Source organism: Meriones unguiculatus, chromosome 12 (assembly GCF_030254825.1).
Source record: "Meriones unguiculatus strain TT.TT164.6M chromosome 12, Bangor_MerUng_6.1, whole genome shotgun sequence".
Taxonomy (NCBI): domain Eukaryota; kingdom Metazoa; phylum Chordata; class Mammalia; order Rodentia; family Muridae; genus Meriones; species Meriones unguiculatus.
In genome coordinates, this window is record NC_083360.1 from 64337622 (window position 1) to 64358744 (window position 21123).

Here is a 21123-nt window from a genome sequence, read left to right on the forward strand (position 1 = left end):
GGACTTGCTTGGTTAGGGTTACACCAAGATACTTTATGTCATTTGTGGCTATTGTGAAGGGTGTTGTTTCCCTAATTTCTTTCTTAACCATTTTGTCTTTTGTATACAGGAGTGCTACTGATTTTTTTGAGTTAATTTTGTATGAGGCCATTTTGCTGAAGGTGTTTATCAGCTGTAGGAGTTCTCTGGTAGAGTTTTTGGGGTCACTCAGGTATACTAAGATATCATCTACAAATAGTGGTGATTTGACTTTTTCCTTTCTAATTTCTATCCCCTTGATCTCCTTCAACTGTCTTATTGCTCTAGCAAGGACTTCCAGAACTATGTTGAAGAGATATGGAGATAGTGGGCTGCCTTGCCTTGTCCCTGGTTTCAGTGGGAATTGATTTAATTTTCTCTCCATTTAGTTTGATGTTGGTTATAGGCTTGCTGTATATTGCCTTTACTATATTTAGATATGTTCCTTGTATCCCTGATCTCTCCAATACTTTAAACATGAATGGATGTTTAAAAAAAAGCATTTTGTCAAATGCTTTTTTAGCATCTAAGGAGATTATCATGTGTTTTATTTTCTTTCAGTTTGTTAATGTGGTGGATCAAATTGATGGATTTCCATACATTGAACCATCTCTGCATTCCTGGGATGAAGCCTACTTGGTCATAGTGGATGATATCTTTGATGGATTCTTGTATTCGGTTTGCAAGTATTTTGTTGAGTATTTTTGCATGAATGTTCATAAGAGAGATTGGCCTAATATTCTCTTTCTTTGTTGGGTCTTTGTGAGGTTTAGGTACCAATGTGACTGTGGCTTCATAGAATGAGTTTGATAGTGTTCCTTCTTTTTCTATTTTGTGGAATAGTTTGAAGAGAACTGGAGTTAGGTCTTCTTTGAAGGTCTGGTAGAATTCTGTGCTGAAACCATCTGGTCTGTAATTTTTGGGTTTCAGTTGTATATTCATCTGCCCTTGGTATCAGAGTAAAGACTTGCTTTATTGAAAGAGCCTGGTGCTATTCCTTTTTTCTGTTTTATAAAATACTTTTTTGAGAAATATTGTTTTTATTTGAAATTCTGATACAATTTAGTAGAGAAGACTTGGGCTTTTTAAATTTTATTTGGGAGGTTTTAAAATTACTAATTTTTATAGATGTGTTTAAGTTGTTAGATCATATGCATCTACAATTTTATCTATTTCAGTTTTTTAATTTAATGAAATATGTTTTAAGGAAAGTTTTCATTTTCCTCCAATTATAGCAGATTTCTTTCTTAGGTATCACATTCTGGGCTGACAGTTGTTTTTCAGGTCTTGAAATATATCTCTCCAGATTCTTCTTTCTTGTGCAGTAATATTTGAATAAGCTGCTGTTATTCTAATGAGCCGACCTTTATGTGAGACTTGATTTTTTCTGCTTTTTAATATGCTCTTTGTCTCCTATTTTAATGTTTTAATTATAGTTTGATTAGTTCTTTTTCTAATCATGTTTCTTTGTAATATTGATTATCTCCTGTATATACATTGGCATTTCCTTTCCTGAGACATTTTCTGTTAGGAATTCATAGAAAAATATTTCCTGTGCCTACAACTAGATTTTATTTCCTCTTCTATGTCTGTTATCCATTGTACTGATCTCTTTAGAGTAAACCATCTTTTTTGAAATTCCCATTAATTAATCTTTAATCCCTATCATTTAATCTTTAATCACTTAATCTTTATCCTTGTCTGATTGCTCCAGTTCATCTATCATGTCTTCAAATATTTCTCTCTTCTCCATTATCCATCTTGTTGTTGAAACTTTGTAGGAAGATTTTAAATTGACCTAAGTTTTTCATTTCTAGGATTCCATATTGATTTTTAAAATTCTCTTTGTTGAATTCCCTTTTCATACATTTAATTGTTTTCCTATTCCATTCAGATGTTTTATGCTCTCAATCAGGAACTGTTTTTTTTCCCCCTTTCCTTTTTTTGCCATACTTGTAGAAATTCATTGGAGTTTTTTGTCTGAGGTTTCATGTAATTCACTCTCAGTTGATGCCATTGTGGTAATGTGTTTGGTAAAAGTTGTTTTGTCTTGTTTTTTTAATTTTTCTCATATATCTGAGGTATTTGTTTATTTAGTTTAGTTTTTATCATCTAGATTCTTTCAATTAACGTATTTGCAATATTCACATGGACTTGAATATGGTAGAGTCAGTGTGTAATTCAGAAAATATTTTCTCATTCCTGAAGCACAAAGGTGTCTGATAGAAAACCTGTATTATTTTTGCCTATGTGGGATATAATTATGAGACCAAGTACAGATGCTTGATAATCCTGCTATGCAAATTTCGTATTAGCCACCTGATAACCAAGTATTGCATCTGGTATATTCAGATTTCCTTTAGTAAGATTAGAAGTGAGCGGGAAGCACTGAGAATAAAGATAAGGATTAAGGATTATATCCAGGTGAATAAAGCTGCCTGTCTTGGAACTGTGGGACACTAAAAATTCTATTCTGGCTCTGCAGTTGTGTGTTTGTAAGTAATATCACTAATTCTTAGGTTTTGCTTTTCCTCCTGGGCAGCTGTAACAGGAGGACAGACCTTTCCCTAGTTCCCTAGTTCTCTAGGGGCTGTCTCTGACATGGACTCTTTTGCCTACTGTTTGATCACTTACCCCTGGTGGTGGTGGTGGTGGTGGTGGTGGTGGTGGTGGTGGTGGTGGTAGTGGTGGGGAGTCTTACCAGACTATAGAGGAAGATGCAGGCAGTCCTAATGAGATTTGATAAGCTGGGGTCAGATGGTAGGGGAGGAGAGCTACTCCTTTTTGAGGAATAGTGGAAGGGTATGGGAGGAGGAAGGAGGTAGGAGGAGGAGGAGACAAGGGAGGGAGCTACCATTGGGATGTAAAGTGAATATAAGAAATAAAGTTAAATAAAAAGTTTGATATGATAGAGCATCTATGTGGTGTACGTCCAGGAATGGTATTGCTGGGTATTGAGGTAGAGCTCTTTCCATAACTTCAGTCTTAAATATTGGAAAAAAATTTTGTTTTTAATCCAATGGTAGCTAATGTATATTTGTACATTTAAAACAAAACAAAGAATGATATAACTACTATTTTCTTAACAATTAAGTAATTAATCTCATTTAAATCTAACAATTTCATTCTGTAATTTATTTTACCTCTAATAATAAACTTTTGGTTGTTTTAACAATTTGTTTCAAGTTCTTGAATTTTATAGCATGAAGTGTTTTTGTTTGTTTGTTTGTTTGTTTGTTTTAATTTCTGAAAACAGGTTCCAAGATGGCAGCACAACCATACAATGGAAAAAAAAAAAAAGATAGCATCTTCAACAAATGGTGCTAGTCTAACTGGATGTCTACATGTAGAAAAATGCAAGGACTGGCTGCAATGTCCTCCTCTGCTAGGGTCAGATGGAGGGGGAGGAGGACCTCCCCTAGCAGTGGACTTGGCAAGGGGCAGGGAGGAGATAAGGGAGCAAGGGTGGGGTTGGGCAGGAATGAGGGAGGGGGCTACAGCTGGGATACAAATTTAATAAACTGTAATTACTATTTAAAAAAATAAAAATTTAATTAAAGAAAAATGCAAATAGCTCCATATTTATCACCCTGCACAAAGGTAAAGTCCAGGTGTATCAAAGACCTCAACAGACACACTAAATCTATTAGAGGAAAAAAGTGGGGAAGAGTCTTGAACTCATTGGCAAGGAACACCTGAACAGAACAGCAAGAGCTCAGGTTCTAAGATCAGCAATCAATAAATGGGACCTTGTGAAACTAAAATGCTTCTGTAAAGCAGAAGACATGGTCAACAGAACAAAAGGACAACCTACAGACTGGGAAAAGAGCCTCACCAACCCTACATCTGACAGAGGGCTAATATCCAGATTATATAAAGAAGTTAAACACCAACACGCCAAATAATCAAATAAAAATGGGTTACAGAGGTAAACAGAATTCTCAATAGGGGAATATCGATTGGCAAAGAAATGCCCAACTTTCTTAGTCATCGGGGAAATGCAAATCAAAACAACTCTGAGATTCCATCTTACATCCATCAGAATGGCTAAGGCCAAAAACTCAAGTGACAACACATGCTGGAGAGGATGTGAAAAAAGGGGAACTCTCCTCTTGCTGGTAGGAGTGCAAACTTGTACAACAACTTTGGAAATCAATCTGGTGCTTTTTCAGAAAACTGGGAATATTCTACCTCAAGACCCAGCTATACCACTTCTGGGCATATATCTGAAAAATGCTCCACCATATAACAAGGACATTTGCTTAACTATGTTTATAGCAGCTTTATTCGTAATAGCCAAAATCTGGAAACAACCCAGATGTCCCTCAACTGAAGAATGGATGCAGAAATTGTACATTTATACAGCTATTAAAAACAAGGAAATCCTGAAATTTTCTGGCAAATGGATGCAACTCGAAAAGATCATCCTGAGTGAGGTAACCCAGAAGCTGAAAGACAAGCAAGGTATATATTCACTAATAAGTGGATGTTAGCCATATAATAAAGGATAACCATACTAAAATCTACAGACCTAAAGAAGCTAAACAAGGAGGATCCTAGGAAAGATGCTTAATTCTCATTCTGAAGGGAAGACAGGATACACACCGGAAGCAGTAGAAGAAAGGGAGCAGGATGGGAGCTTACAACAGTTGTCCTCTAAAAGACTCCACCCAGCAGGGGATCAGAGCTGCAGAGACTCACAGCCAACTTTAGACAGACCACAGGGAGTCTTATAGAAGAAGGGAGCGATCCAAGGACTAGGAGAGGACAGGAGCCCCACAAGGAAACCAACAATGCCAAAAAAGCTGGGCTCCGGGGTTCTACAGAGACTGATACATCAACCCAAATACCGTACACATGACCTGGACCCCTGCGCAGATGTAGCCCATAGCTAGCTCAGTCTCCATGTGGGCTCCCTAGTAAGGGAAGAAAAGTCAGTCTCTGACATGAACTCAGTTGCCTGCTACTTGATCACTTCTCCTTGTGGGGCGACCTAACCAGCACACAGAGGAAGAGGATCCAGACAGTCATGATGGGTCCTGATAGGCTAGGGTCAGACAGTAGGGGAAGAGGACCTCAGTGGACTAGGGGCGAGGGGAGAGGGGAGGAAGAGGGAAGGAAGATGAGACTGGGAGGTGGTGAGGAGGGGGCTACAAGTGGGATACAAAATGAATAAATTGTAAAAAATAATAAAAAGAAAAAAGTTTCTGAAAAAATCTATAGTACAAGTTACTGCTTTTTGTAACTTTTTCATCTAAAATTCTTCAAAACTGTCCTTGCTTTTTTTTCATTTTGTAACTATTTTAAAGTTGATATTTAAAAATATTCACATTTGATTATTATGGAAAATCTAAATATAGTTTTACTAAGAATATTGTTAGCTTTTCCCCTGCATCATAAAATAAATATAATATACTTCTGTTTATCCTTCATGCTTATTATGTTGTAATACAAGTGTTCTAATTTTAGGCCCTTGAAACCAATTTAATTGAAGCTCAGGAAGAAATTGCATTATCACAGAGTAAATATGATGCTCTGTCACTACAGTTGAATAACAAAGAGACTGAACTTCTCCAAAAAGATACGGACATCACATTGGTCAGGCAAGTTGTAAAGGTTTGAATTTCATTAGAATATTATTAGTCATTCAGCATGACTATGTTTATTTTTAATACTTTCAAATGGTAACAGTATGTCTTCTGTAGGTACATATGTTTGTGCAAAGAAAATGTAGAATTATATGTGCTAAACTGGCTCTAGAACAGAGTGTTCATTCATTGTTTCCTGCACTTTTCCCCTGAATATGTACAGTGAATCTTTCTTAATTCTAAAAACTAGAATTATTTATTTGACAGAAACAACTTAGGGGAAGGAGAATTTATTTTCATACCCAGTTTCACAGGGAAAGAGTGGAGGCGTTCATGATGGCATTTAAGAATGAGCAGTTAGTTCTTCTTTGTGGTGGCTGCAATATGAGGTAGTTTGCTCACACCTCTGTCTCTTACTGGGAAACAGAAAGAAAGCCAGACTGGACCTGAAACTGGAGTATAGCCTGCCTATCCCATCCCTATGGTCCATGTCTACACCAGCCAGGCCCCATGTCTAGAATGGCCTATAACATCACAAAATAGTGCCACCAGCTAGGAAACAACTATTCTAGCACAGAAGTTTGTGAAGAACATTTCACAATCAGACTATAATGCAAACCCATATGTTTTTAATAAATCCTGTTTATTTTCCCTTTCATTTTCATATAAAGACAGGTCAACACAAATTCCTTCCTTCCCAGTGATCCATAGGTATTTTTCCTTATTTTTAAATTTTTCATTTAGCAAGAGAGGAAGAGAGGCTGATTGATTGATTGATTGATTGATTGGAGATTGTGTGTGTGGTAATACCCCTTCACTAGGTTATTTCATGCTTCCTAACAGTGTCATTGTAAAGTAGTATATGAGTTTGGACAAAAATGCACCCTTCTTCACATTGACATTAACCTTCCAGTGTCTCATAGTGTCTCCCTTCTCTATATTGTGTGACTGTGTTTGTTATGACTGAAGGTACATATGTTTTGCATCTTAATGTAAATTTTATATAGATCAACTTTTGTTCTCTTATTAAGAGATAGATGATACATTTTAATATTAGAGGATAAATAAGTTTTTATTTTTATTTTGTTCCTGTTCCTGTTTAACTTCATGATGCCCTTTTATATGCAGCACTTACTGACATAAGTCTCTTGGCCAACAGGCTCTCCCCATCCACAGTGGACATACTATTGTTTATTTCCTTTGCTGAAACTTCTGATTTCCTAATAGAAAGCAGCACAGTCCGAATGGATGTCTGCTGTGTATCTTTCTTTATCATGTTTCCTAGAGGCCCTTTACAGTTTCTCATTCTCTCCTCCTCAAAGTTTGAAATGTGATTTTACATGTTTCCCCTTTTTGTAGTCATAGAAAGATAGACTATGCACATGTATTTCTCTGCTTGGATGTAGAGTTTATAAATATGATTAAGAACATTCTTGCCTTAAATTTCTAAGAAGCTGAGCTCTGTATTAGGTTTCATCAGTGGTTAATAACTACATATTTCTTTATTTTAAAGTATTTTCATGTATATAAATCACCAGTTTGAAACTATAGATTAAAAATAAATACCACCTAAACTGCAATCTCTGAAGCATATAAAATAAAATGTATTTTGCTGACATATGTCTCTATATAACCTACGTTTTTTTAACAAACTAAGTGATAGAGCCTCAAATAATTTCTATAAATATTCTTCCTGTAGAAATAAAATATCCAAATAATTTCTAGGTTTTTTATGGTTCACGTTGCACAAGATTTCTTACTATAAGAATCTGGAAGTTTCTGCCCCAGAGGTATTGTTCTCCTGGGTCCTTAGTGTCATAATTACTCAAATAGGTTATTTATCTTCCGACTTTACCATTGTTCACCACTTTTGTTGTTTTTTTGTTTGTTTGTTTTGTTTTTTTGTTTTTTTCCAAGGATTAGGATTGGGTTGCCTTGTATTGTTTTCCTTACTTCTGACTTTGTTGCCTTACCATCTTATGCATCATCTCCACAGGACAGTTTGAAAACTTTATTAGCCTTTGGGATTTTTTATTTTTTTCACAAGTCCATTATTATGTAAAATGAAAGCTTAACTTACCTTATATTTTAAACTATGTGATGACTATACTTAGGACCAGTGCTTATCAGTTTTTTAACTTAATTTCAATGAGAAGGTGTTTCTATGACAATATATCTAGAATTTTTATTTCTATCAAGCTATAAAAGAAAATTGGTAAGTATTTGCCTTTGAAAGCCATAGTAGTTCTGTCAATACTTTCTAGGTGTATGTGATAAATATTAAATACTTTATATATTATTTCATTTATTAATAAGTTTGCCTGCAATAAAAAAATAATGGATGAAACTAGGAAGCGAATCTATACTCTTAGATGCACACAACTATTTAACTGAGGTGGTCTTTATTCATGCTTCTCTCTATTGCTTGCTTTGCACAGGAAGGAACTGCAGGAGCTGCAGAATCGGTATAAGCAGAACAGTGCACATACAGCACAGCAAGCAGAACTGATCCAGCAGCTCCAGGTTCTGCATATGGATACACAGAAAGTGCTGAAGAACCAGGAAGATGTTCACACAGCTGAAAGTATATCATACCAAAAAGTATGCTGCTATTGTGTGGTGAAAATGTAAAGTTCCATTTATGAACTTTAAACAGATTTCAAGTTTTTAGAAATTTTGTATTATTCCCTTTTACATGGTTTAACTTGTTAATATTCTAATGTTTGAGTTAGTATATGGTAAGTTGAAAATACAGATATAAAAACTTGTAAGTTGGAACTTGTATTTCTTCTGTGAAACATACTAGGTACAATAATACTTTATTCTAAGAAATAACTGGATCAAGTATGATACTGCTGCGTGACCTAAGGCAGACTTCATATAAAAATCTGCATTGTTTTATTCACAAAGGCGCACAGATACAAGGAGAGCACTGCTTGGTCTTCTGGGTCATTTTTCAAGGATTTTTTTCCTTTATTTCTGTGTGTCTCTTTGGTAGTCATTTCACTCTGGTTATTTCCAGAGTCTCCAGAAAGGCTCACCTGGCTGTCTTCATTCTGCCAACCGACTCGGCATCACTCTTTCTGCCATTAATTGAAAGAAGTACCTGTACTGAGCTTCTTATTTTGTACAATGTACTAAGTTGTTTATATAAATAATACCATGGGAGTAACACTCCTCTTTAATAGCTCAGACTCTGTAAGGTTGAAGAAAGTTAAGGGTGGTTTATGTTTATTTTTTCTCTCTCGCAGTTTTGGGGGCAGCAGGTGGTAGCCGGAGTCTGTGGCTGTTCTCTGGCCAGTGCAGGTGGGCTAGGGTGATGGCCACAAATATGTTATTTGCTTCAGCTCTGCATTTGTTGAGAGGCTTCTGGCTACTTGCTTGGAGTCAATGCTGATCACAAGTCTTTTCTGGGCTCAAAAGTTTCCTAGTTACTCTAGAGGCCACTGAGTTTGTGTTTCTAGTAACAGGAAATTTCCAGGTTTACCAGTGCCCCCTGGATGCAATAGGGAGTATGTGTCAGCAAACACAAACTGAGTTGTGCATTGCAGGAGTTGAACCTGGGGAAGCAGGCATTCTTCCTGTTTTTTTGGGTTTTTTTTGTTGTCTTTTTGTTTGTTTGTTTGTTTGTTTGTTTTTGTTTGTTTTTGTTTGTTTGTTTTTGCACTTTCAGACCCTTTTCCGTAAACTTACGGAAGGAAGGAAGCTGTGACAACCCAGTGCTCTGTCAGACCCTGTCAGACCTGGGCTTAGAGTTCCAAGACCTGGTTGGAAGCAACTCATACATGGCAGGGATGTAGCTTCGGAAGTGGAGCAATCTCTGGCTACAGACTTACAGCTCTCAGCCTTCACAGTAATATACAGACAATGGGACATGTTCCCTCTGACAGAGGGTGAGACCGTGAGACCATTACCATTACAGTGTGAGCTCCCTGTTTTTGTTAATTACAAAAATTTTTCCTTTTTTTTTTCAAGACAGGGTTTCTCTGTGTAGCCTTGGCTGTCCTGGACTTGCCTTGTAGAACAGTCTCGAAATCACAGAGATCCACCTGATTCTACCTCCCCTAGTGCTGGGATCACAGGCATGTGCCACTGCACCCAGCTTAATTACAAATTTTTATTGTTAATTTTTCATACAATATATTTTGTTCATATTTCCTCTACCCCCAGATTTTCTCAGATTCATTTCACCTCCCTATCAAACCAAATGTTCTATTTTTTCTCTCTCCCTCCCCCCCCAAAAAAACAAAACCAAAACCAAAACCAAACGACCCCCCAAAAAAACATGTAAACCAAAAAGCACATAAAAACACAAAACAAAACAAAACAAAAAAAACCATGGAGTTCCTTTTGTGTTGGGCACCTACTCCTGACTGAGCTTGAGGCCTGCCTTGGAGGGTGACTGTCACTTCAGTGGGCAAAACTGATTTTCACCTTTGCAGCAGGTATCGGTCGTAAGTGGCCCAATGGTTAGAAATAGGACTTTGTGTTTGGTTCCCGTTCTCTGCAGGGATTTTTGTCTGACTTCAGTCTGTGCAGGCCTTGTGCGTGAAGCACTGTCTCTACGTTCACAAGTGCGTTAGCATTGTTGTAAGACATTGTTTCCTTAGAGTCATCCACTCTCTCTTATTACAGCCTTACTGTTGTTCCTGAAGCCTTAAGGAAGGGATGTTTAACAGACTTAACGAGCTGAGTGTTCCAAGATCTCTCATTGTCTACACATCGTCCATTCGTAGGTCTTTATGTTAATTATCATCTACTGCAAGAAGAAGCTTCTCAGATCAGAATTGAATGAGCCATTGATCTCTGGGTACAATATCATTAGTGATTATTTTATTATTATGTTCATTTAGTAGGCTAATAGTACTACGTTTTCCTGTATACTTGACCTGTCTAGTCTCAGTTTCTGGGCCTTAGCAACAGTGACAGGTGTTAGTTATGTCTCATGAAGTACATCTTAAATCTAATTTTAAAAGGTGGTTGGTTAACCCAGTGACCTTTTTGCCACTACTGCTCCAGTGTATCTTGTCGGTAGGTTGCTCTCCTGGATCACAGGATTTGTTGCTGGGTGAGATTGATCATTTTTTTCTCTTGGGTAGCATACATTGTACCTGCCATCACTGAACAATGGTCAGTAGGAGTGAAGCTTCCAGGTGAGCACAAGCATGACTTCTCTAAGTGTGATGGCCTGGATATGCGTTCTCTCCAGCAAAATGACCTTGCTGTCCTGTCCGGCTGTGGAGGGCAGGTGACAGCACTGGCAAATGCCTGTAATGAGGAGCAGGCAGAGGGGAGGAGTTCTGTCCAACGATTCAACAATACAGAACTTATTATGGTCCTGAAGATTTTGTTTTCTAGCATATAATGTGTAGTAATGGGATTCTCTTTTCCTTATATGGAATTTGAATCAATTCAAATTCATTTATTTATTTTAGAAAACTAAAGTAGGATTCCATATGGATTTAAAAACTTTATTTTTTATTATCTCTCCCCTATTTCTTCCTTTATCCTTCACTCCTATTCCACTCCTCATTTTTAATCCCTCTATTCTAGTTTACTCTTAGTCCATTTGTAAAACTATATTCTGTTTCTCCTGCCTTGAGTCCCTGTATACCTTCCCCAGCCCCTTATGAGCTACCCAAATCTGTGAATATTTAAAATGAAGCACATATGTCAAAGGTTAAAAGCTCTCATTCACATTTTTGAGAAATCTTGCAGTGACTTTCCCGTTGGGTCTGGGTTAACTCCCTCAGGGTGACTGTTTCTAGCTCCATTATTTACCTGCAAGTTTTATGTTTTTTTAAGTGCTGAATAATATTTCAAGTGTAAATGTACAACATTTGATTATTCATTCATTTGTTGGACATCAGGACTTTTTTTTTTTTAATTTCTGACTCTTCTGAAGAGAGTGAACTTGTTTGAGAAAGTATTTCTGTAATAGGATGTAGAGTCCTTTAGTATATGCTCAAGACTGTTATGGATGGATCTCAAGGTAGACCTAGTCCCAGCTTCCTGAACAACTACCACACTTATTTCCAAATGGCTGCATACGTTTGTGATCCCTCCAGCAGTGAATGTTTCCCTTTCCCCGCCTCCTTGACAGCATCTGCTATCTTGGCCATTCTGAATGTGCTAAGAACTCTCAGAGTAGTAATTTGCATTTGTCTGGAGGCAGTGTTGACCCTTTCTTTGTTTCTCAGCCATTAACTTTTGAGGACTTCCTTTTTAGTTCTACACCTTTTTTTTTTTTTTTTTTTTTTTTTTTTTTTTAACTAGGTTGTTTTCTTGATGTTCATTCCTTTCCGTTCATCTAGCCCTCCTCCTCCATGCTACTGCCCTTATGGACATGCTCCACTGAGTTGCTGGGTCTGTCGCTGGTGACTGATCTGTATTTTCAGGTTCTGAGGACAGTTCTGTCTTTCTCACAATGCAGCATGCCTTTCTCACAATGTAACACTAAGATAGGGGGTAGACACGATGGAGTTCATCTCCGGTGGTAACTTGCCACTGCCACACCAAATCTCCGGGCTGGATTTTAAACCTTTGAGACCTGTGACTGACAGAGTTCGGTAGACCTGTTGTCAGGGCTGCCTGGCCTACTCCGTGGTTATAACTTTATATCCTTCACCTGTGTCCCACCCTTCTAGTATCTTCCCCCTCTGCTTGCTTTGCCCCCTTTCCATCACTATGCCTCCTCATTCCTTCTCACCCCAGCTGAGCTTGAGGTTATGAACTCAACCTTTGTTTTTCTGGGGTTTTTTTTAATGCTTTTTTAGCTGTCCTATAACTAACATATTAGTTTCCATTACTTTTTTTCTTTCTCTCCTTGAAGTATATTCTGTTTTACTCTGACTCTTCTCATTCATGAGGTAGCACAGAGAAAACTGCTAAACTGCTGTCTTATTCCAGAAAGCAAACAACTGTTGCCCATATATTTGTTTTTATGCCAGAGTCTTGCAAAAATGTTTAATTCCATCCAGGTTTTTGGACTTTTTCAGGACTGTTAGTAGAATAAGGATATAAGTTGCAACAAGAAGAAAAAGAGAAGGTTTTCTAGATAGAACTGCAAGGAATTTTGATTGCTAGTAGAGGAAACATTTAGCTAACTCGGAATGCCATAACCAATATAGATGAGTGAATTTAGTATATTAAATAATTTACTCACTTGGGAACAATTTTCGGTATTTCCCTGTGCCCAGGGAGTAAGGTAAGTACCCTTCCATGGAGCGAGAATATTTAAACTCCTTGCAAGATCTTCTATGGAAATAAACACTCTATTGCCCTGATGCTTCATCATCGAAAGCACTTTAGAAATAAAGAGACTTAAACTGCTTCATCTAAATTTGCTGGTGGATTGGTGCCTGGAATTAAATGTGACAAGAGGGTTCTTCCTGCTTCCTGTACTCTTTCTACTTATTATATTAATTATTGAAAATAGGTTCTTCTCTTATACAATACATTCTGACCACACTTTTCTCTCTTTCGCCACTCCTCCCAGCTCCCCTGCCACCTCCTCTCTTTCCAAGATGCCTCCATTTCCCTTCAGAAAAGAGCAAGTCTCCAAGAGATGACTGCCAAATAGGACAAAAAAAAAAAAAAAGATACAGTAAGACAAGGCAGAAGCCCTCATATAGAGGCAGGACAAGGCAATCTAGTAGGGGGGGAGGGTTTCAAAAGCAGGCAAAGAGTCAGAGACAGACCTGCTCTCACTTTAAGGAATCCTATAAAAACAGTAAGCTATCTGCCATTGCATATATGAGCCTCTTTCTTTGCTAGTGTCTGGATGTGTTCCCACTTTCTGAGTGGGTCTCAAGTTAAACAAACATTGATTGACCATTCCCATAAGGTCTATGCCACCATTGTCCCAGCACATCATCTTTCAGGCAGCATAGGATGTATTTTGAAGGTTTTATGGCTAGGTTAGTGTCCAGATTTCTTTTTTGCTACACTACAGAATACCTTCCCATACCAAAAAGACTAGGATGGAGGGTGAAGGGTCTAACTCAACCTCTTTACCTTTGGTTAGCTGTGTGGATGTAGTCCTGAGCAATGGGACCCCACTGTCAGTTTTCAGAGAGTAACCCTCTGTCCTAGCATCATCCTGGATTGTTTACAGTGACCCTCAATTCTAGGTATTTCTTCCCATACTCTTTTCCTCTGCTCTGTCCTCCCCTCAACCCCTGCAAGCTGATTCTTCCTGCTCCTATCCCTACCTGCCCCCAGGTTACCTGCAAAATCTATTCTATTTATCCTTCTCAGGGAGATCTTCCTCTCAGCCCTCCTCTTCACCTAATCTCTCTGAGTCTGTGGAGTTTTAGCATGATTATCATTTACTTAACAGCTAATATTTACTTATAAGTGAGTACATTACGGTATTTGTTTTTCTGGGTCTAGGCTACCTCACTCAGGATATTTTTCTCATTGCCATCCAGTTGCCTGTAAATTTCATGATGTCATTTTTTTAATACCTGGGTAATATTCCATTCTATAAATATGCCACATTTTCTTTATCTATTCATTAGTTGAATTATCTAGGCTATTTCCAGTTTCTGGCATATGCAAATGAATAGTGTTCATGCTAGGAAGTGAGCAAAGTCAACCACAACCAGAAAAGAGCAGGCAAGCAAGAGGTGTGTATAGGGAATAGGAATGTGTGTATCCCAATTCCTAGAAGTAGCTGGTTTAAATCTTCTCTTCCAGTTTTCTTTTTAAGTTCTTGTTGCTTTGAGTACAAGTATTCACCATAAAACACAGTTGCTCCACCCACTCAGACCAGCTATAGCTGGGGGAACTTCCAAACAGTGTAACTGAGCAATCACAATGAGAACAGCAGAAGAGTGCCATTGCTCTTCTATTTGGTGAAGCAAGAATGTGAGGCCAGAAGAGCTTAAAACAGAGGGCTTTTTCCTGGGTGACTAAAACCAGAGCCTTTGTGTGTAGGAAGAATGAGATTAAGAGGTGATACCTGAGAGTAAGGTACATCCCTTCACTTCTGCTAACTCCAACCATCTTCCTGCAGTCTGGATGTAGTCTCTAGAGGTTGCTTTTACCCAGTCATGAGAGCATCTGTAGGTAGGTGATTATTGGGCCTATTCTGACCCTTGATTGTCTCTGCAAACTGTCAGTATTCTTATTTTCTTCTCAGACTGTCTGATAATGTAAGCTCTGGAAAGGTCTTTGGCATATACCACTGTATAAAGGCACTGACAAAGGAAAGCATAAACTTGTACTTTTAAATCTTTATGAATTCTATAGCTAACACTTATTTTGCAAAAATTGCTTAAATTTTGCTGTGAAGTGATATGAATTAAATATTTAAGTAGTTAAATATTTATAATAATAGATATCATTTATAGATCCCAAATGTTTTGATTAATTATATTTTAGAACATTTTAGGGGCCTTATTTTCATGAAAAATTGTATATTTTATGAATCTTTTAAAGAAAAGAGGATGCACATGCCTTTAAGCTTTAGAAATTAAATTATATCATATATACAGAAATATATAGCTGTCAGTATTAAATTAAAACTTACATTCCTGTGAATTTTTTGTATGCCAATAAATGAAGATATTCCATATCTTTAGTTGGTTGAACTAACTTAAAATACCACTCTATTAGCCATGTATTGTGATTTTTCTAGTTGGAAGTTTTTGCTTTTGGTATATTAACAGTTGCTCTGATTACTGCTTTTCTTTAAAAATTTTGGCTTTTGGATTACTTTCATAGTGCTTAATTTGGATTGCACATGTAAATCTGTCACCACAGTTGAGTTAAATCACATTAAATAACAAGCTAAGTTGGGAGTTTCCTTACTAAGCAAATTGTTGAGCATTGGAGGGACACAGGCATTCCTGTGTGAGATGCTAATTATGCAGCACATACCTACACACAGTTAAAATAAACTCTTAACTAGATTTAATGGAACAATTTGAGCTTATCTACTTATGCCTTTAGAGCACTGCTTTTATGTTATTATTTAATTCTAGATCTGTGCTCTCCCTTCTTCTGTGGAAAAACTCCACTGTCCTGATATTTATTTATGTCTTTCTGTGCCTACGACCCGATTGCCTTACTTTGGTTCTTAGCTTTCCTTTTGGCTATCATTAGTAGTAGACAATAATTTATACTAAATGAAAACACAGCAGTTAAATTTAAAGAATTCCCAATGAAATATGCAGTATGCCTCTATGTATGTTACTAACAAATTACAGAATTTTCCACATTTTTTTTTGGTGACGTTTTGATGATTAAAAAAGATTGGGCCATTCTAGTAGAATTGTCATTGCTTATTCAAGAACTTTTCTTTTTCTTTTTTTTAACATGAAGCCCTGAAAGTACAAATATCTAGCTCAGAATCTTTTCTTTAAATATTAACACTCTTATTGTCAGTTATCCTGGCCAATAACACATTTTACCTTTTGAATGCCAGATGTAGTTTCATATTGATATTTACTGTATCACTTACACATTGTGTATGCTTATTGGCGATTAATTTAATGGCAGATATAGTTCATGTATGCTTTATATATCTTATATATATATATAAATGCACATAGTTACTTTATTGATTATATATTTTTCTGGTTATTTTCAACAGCTTTATAATGAATTACATGTTTGTTTTGAAACTACAAAATCAAATGAAACTATGCTCCGGCAAAGTGTTGTTAATCTTCAGGACCAACTATTTCAAAAAGAACACGAAAATGCAAAATTAAAAGAAAAACTTCAGGAATCACAAGGAACGCCCTGTGTATTACTTCAAGAAAGTGATTCAAACCATTTAGCAAAGGTGAGAAATTTTCTAAATTATTATCCATGTAATACCAGAGTAATACATTTCTGCAATCGAGTGAGAATTAAATAAACTTGTTTATTCTTGAATGTATAATTTAACTTTTGCATTTTAACATTTTATATATTATTTATGGACATGAATGTTATGTGTGGTACATATTAAAAGGAAATACATGTAGAAATACCTAATACAACAAATATAGATGTCATGTGTATATGCGTGTATGATGTGTTTATGTTTATACATGTGGAAACCAGAGGCTGATGTTACGTGTCCACATCTGTTACTCTCTTCCTTGCTTTTAGAGGCAGATTGCTAGTGAACATTGTGTTCACTGTTTGGGCAAGACTGTTCTAGTCCCTGTGATCTGACTGTCTCTGCCATCCCAGTAATGTAGTTACAGATATATGTCATGGTGCCTTTTTAAAAATTGGATTTTGCGAATCTGATAATTAGATTTCCATGCTTCTGTGTCAAGCATTTTACTCATTTTGATGGTTAGTGTTCATTGCCATCTTGACAGGCTTCTAGGCTCACCCACAGGGATGATTTGACCATTGCGCATGCCCATGAAGGAAGGCTATGTAGACTAGGTTATTGATGTGGGAAGACCTACACTAAAGGGGGATGGCGTTATTTCTTGGGCTTTGGTTCTTTACTGCACAAACAGGAGAAACTAAGCTGGGCACAGATACTGGTCATTTTGTGCTTCTGATTGTTCATGTAATGTGACCAGTGGTTTCAGACTTCTGATGCCCTGACTTCCCTTGGACTGTGAGTGGTTATTGTAGTGAAATATGTGGTCTTTGAAGAACAAATTAATAGGTCGTGTCCAATTGAGACTAATGTAAATAATAAAGAGGGAAAGTGTCTAATAGTTTGTCTCATAAAAATGTTTGCTATAAAGTGTGTTATATTATCCTTAATTCATGTTAGTGTTAGCCTTTTCCTGATACTGCATTGACTTGGAATTTTGCATAGGTCATTTGACTAACCTACATATTCCTTATGTTAGAAAAATACCATGAACAGCACAGCAACACAGGGACCTAGGAAAGCACACACAATAGTAGACACAGACACAAGACTCTGAGTTCACTTCAGGAATGAAAATTTTTCAAAAACTTTCCATTGCTGTTTACATGTAAACAGCTAAGTACTGAAGAACAGAGCTTGAGCAGTCTCTTGGACCCTTTTATCTGAGTTCTTCTTTGGTGCTTCCCTGCCCTGATATTTCCCCTGGATATTATCTCCTGCCTCCAATTCTCCCACAGTTATTTTGCCATGTCTTGGTCAGAGTTAATGCCTGAGAACTATTGATGTTGGCTCTACTTTGAATGTCTGGTAGAATTCTGCACTAAAACCATCTGGTCCTGGACTTTTTTGCTTGAGAGACATTTGATGACTGCTTCTATTTCCTTAGGGGTTATAGGACTATTTAAATAGTTTATCTAATCTTGATTTATCTTTGATAAGTAGTATTTATCTAGGATTTTGTTCATTTTGTTTAGATTCTCCAATTTTGTGGAGTACAGATTTTTGTAATAAAACCTAATGATACTTTGGATTTCCTTAGTGTCTGTTGTTATGTCCCCCTTTTCATTTGTATTTTGTTATTATTTATTATTTATGCTCCTTTTTATTTCTTTTGTCTTACTGTGTTAGCTAAGAATTCAAACACCATATTGACTAAAAGTGGAGAAAATAGACACTCCTCTTTGGATCTTAGTTAAAATTCTTTGAATTCTCCCATTAGCATGATGTATGCTATAGGATTGTTGTATGAACTTTATTATTTTTAACATCCTATTTCTTCCACTCGTAGCCCCTCTGTGAGTTTTACTATGATGGGATGATGTTGAATTTTGTCAAAGACATCTTCTGTGTTTATTGAAATGATTCTTTCTTTTGTCTATATAATGGATAGTATTTATTGATTTACATATGTTGAACTATCACTATACATCTGGAATGAAGCCAAATTAGTGATGATGGATGATCTTTTTGACTTAATTAATCTCTTTAATTTGGGTTGCCAATATTTGTTGAGAATTTTTGCATGTGTGTTTATAATATCAGTCTGTACATTTCATTTTATGTTGTATCTATATATGTTTTGGTGTCAGGGTGATACTGGCTTTATAAAAGGAGTTTTGAAGTGTTCCTTCCTTTTCTATTTCATTGAATAATCTGAGTGTGTTGGAGTTAATTCTTTAAGTTGAGGGTAGAATTCTTCATTGAGTCCATCTGGTTCTGGGTTTTTTTAGTTGGTAGCCTTTTAAGTACTGCTTTTGCCTTATCCCTAGTTATGTATCTGCTTACATTATTTCATCTTGATTTAATTTATATGTTGTATACATCTAGAAATTAATCAGTTACTTTTAGATTTTCCAATGTATTGAAATAGGGATTTTATGGTCTATTCATGATTTACTGAATTTCATTGAAATCTGTTTTAGTATCTCACTTTACATTTCTAATTGTAGTAATGTATATCTTTTCCATTTATTTTGGCTAATGTAGCTATAGTTATACAGGCTTGATTAACTTTCCAAAGAAATGTCTCTTTGTTTCACTAATTCTTCACATTGTTATTTTCATTTCTAGTTATTTGATTTCTGCCTTGATTTTGATTGTTTCAACTTGTTTACTGCTTTGGGACTTTGCTTGTTTTTCTTTTTCTGAGACTTTAAGATGTATCCGTAAGTTCTAAATTTAAGATCTTTGGTTCTTTTGCTGTTCTTTTTTTAAGTTTATATAGGTAAGGTTCTTCTTGGAAGAGAAAGCCTCAATTGAGAAGTCTCTGTCAGATTATCTTGTAGGTAAGTACGTAGGGCATATTCTTGATTAATGATAGCTGTAAGAGGGCCCAGCCTACTTGGTACTTGGGCAGGTAGTTCTTAGTTGTATAAGAAAGCAGGCTGAGCAACTGTGGAGAGAAAGCCAGTGTTCCTCCATGCTCTGCTTCAGTTTCTCCTCCCATGTTCCTGCCTTAGGTTTCTGCTCTGATTCCTGTAAAGTGAAATAAATCTTTTCTTTCCCAAATTGCTTTGGTCATGATGTAAATCATTTGCTAAAGTTACTTTTGATCATTTTATTTATCACACATTAGTAGCAAACTACTAAAAGTGCTGTTAACTTTACTCTTACTGTGCTCCATAAATTTATCTGTGTTTTGCTTTCATTTTCATTCAAGTCTAGGAGTTTTGTGTTACCTTCTTTTTATGTTTTTAAAGGATCCATTTATCAATAAATCATGTTTTGTTTAGTATACGTGAGTTAATTTTTCTATTGTATATTTATTCAATTGTGGTCCAATGGAATATCCAAGAATCTAAGAATATAGGATGTTATTTTAATTTTCTGATATTTGTTGAGACTTGCTATCTATCCTAATGAATTGCTCAGTTTTGGAGAAATTTGAATGAAGTGCTGCGAAAAATGTGTATTGCTTAGTTTTTGGTTGAAATGGTCTTAAATGTCTGTTTGGTTCATTTGATTTATTTTTGTCATATAACTGCACTGTTTCTTTGTATAGTTTTTGTTTGAATGAACTGTCTATTCCTGAGATTAGTTGTTGAAATAGCATATTATATTTCTGTTGGGGTTCATCTGTGGTTTTACAGTTAGTTATATTTGTTATATGACAACTGGATGCACCTATGTTTGGTGTGTACCTGTTTAGAGTTGTAGTATTGTGAGGTCATCTTCTGGGTTATTTATTTAATAGAGACAAAGTATCATTATTTATTTTGATTAGTTTTAGTGAAGTCTGTTTTGTTAGATTCTGTGCTTGTTTCTTGGCTATATTTTCTTCGAATACCCTTTACCCATCCTTTTACCTCGAAGTGTTTGTCATTGATGATGAGGAGTGTTTCTTGAAGGCAGTAAAATGATGGATGTTGTATTCTCTTTCTTTCTTTCTTTCTTTCTTTCTTTCTTTCTTTCTTTCTTTCTTTCTTTCTTTCTTCCTTCCTTCCTTCCTTCCTTCCTTCTTTCTTTCCTTCCTTCCTTTATTCCTTCTTTTTTTCTTTCTTCCTTCTTTCTTTCTTTCTTTCTTTCTTTCTTTCTTTTTTCCTTCCTTCCTTCTTTCCTTCCTTCCTTCCTTCCTTCCTTCCTTCCTTCCTTCCTTCCTTCCTTCCTTCTTTCTTTCTTTCTTTCTTTCTTTCTTTCTTTCTTTCAGTTTACATCCCAATTGTATCCTCTCCCTCCTCTTCTCCCAGTGCCACCCTACTTCCATCTTCCCCTTATCTTTTCCCCCTCAAAATAGGAGAGTTTCCCCCTACCTGCCTATTCCAGCACTCAAGTTTTATCAGGACCAAGCAAGGTTGCCTGGCAAGGCGGTCTCATGAGGGGGGAAGTGATTAAAAAGCATGTGAGAGAGTCCTTATCAGAGACAGCCCCCACTCCCCTTACTAGGGAACCCACATGAAGACTGAGACCATCTGGTATACATGGGTAGGGAATCTAGGTCCAGTCCATACATGGTCCTTGGTTGGTGTTTCAGTCTACGCAAGCTCTCCTGGTCCCAGGTTAATTGGCTATGTTAGTCTTCTTGTTGCCTCTAGGTCCTTCTATCCACTTTTCCACAAGGCTCCCTGCACTTTACCTAATGTTTGGCTGTGAGTCTCAGCATCTGTTTTGATCCATTGCAGAGTGGGGCTTCTTAGAGGACAGGTATGTTAGGTTCCCATTTGCAAGCAAAGCACAGTGTAA

General features: G+C 36.6%; 1 protein-coding gene across 4 annotated transcripts in view; it reads left to right on the forward strand.

Moving 5' to 3' along the window:
* Positions 1–21123, forward strand: part of Cntln (centlein) — a 284691-nt gene that overhangs the window by 98130 nt on the left and 165438 nt on the right. For all 4 annotated transcript variants that reach the window (XR_009585147.1, XM_060365802.1, XM_060365803.1 and 1 more), the window contains exons 6-8: positions 5488–5625; positions 8049–8207; positions 16207–16401. Coding sequence is in view for 3 of the 4 variants with exons in the window: in XM_060365802.1 (XP_060221785.1) it covers positions 5488–5625; positions 8049–8207; positions 16207–16401 (492 nt within the window). In the remaining variant the exon portion in view is untranslated. The remainder of the gene's footprint in view (positions 1–5487; positions 5626–8048; positions 8208–16206; positions 16402–21123) is intronic.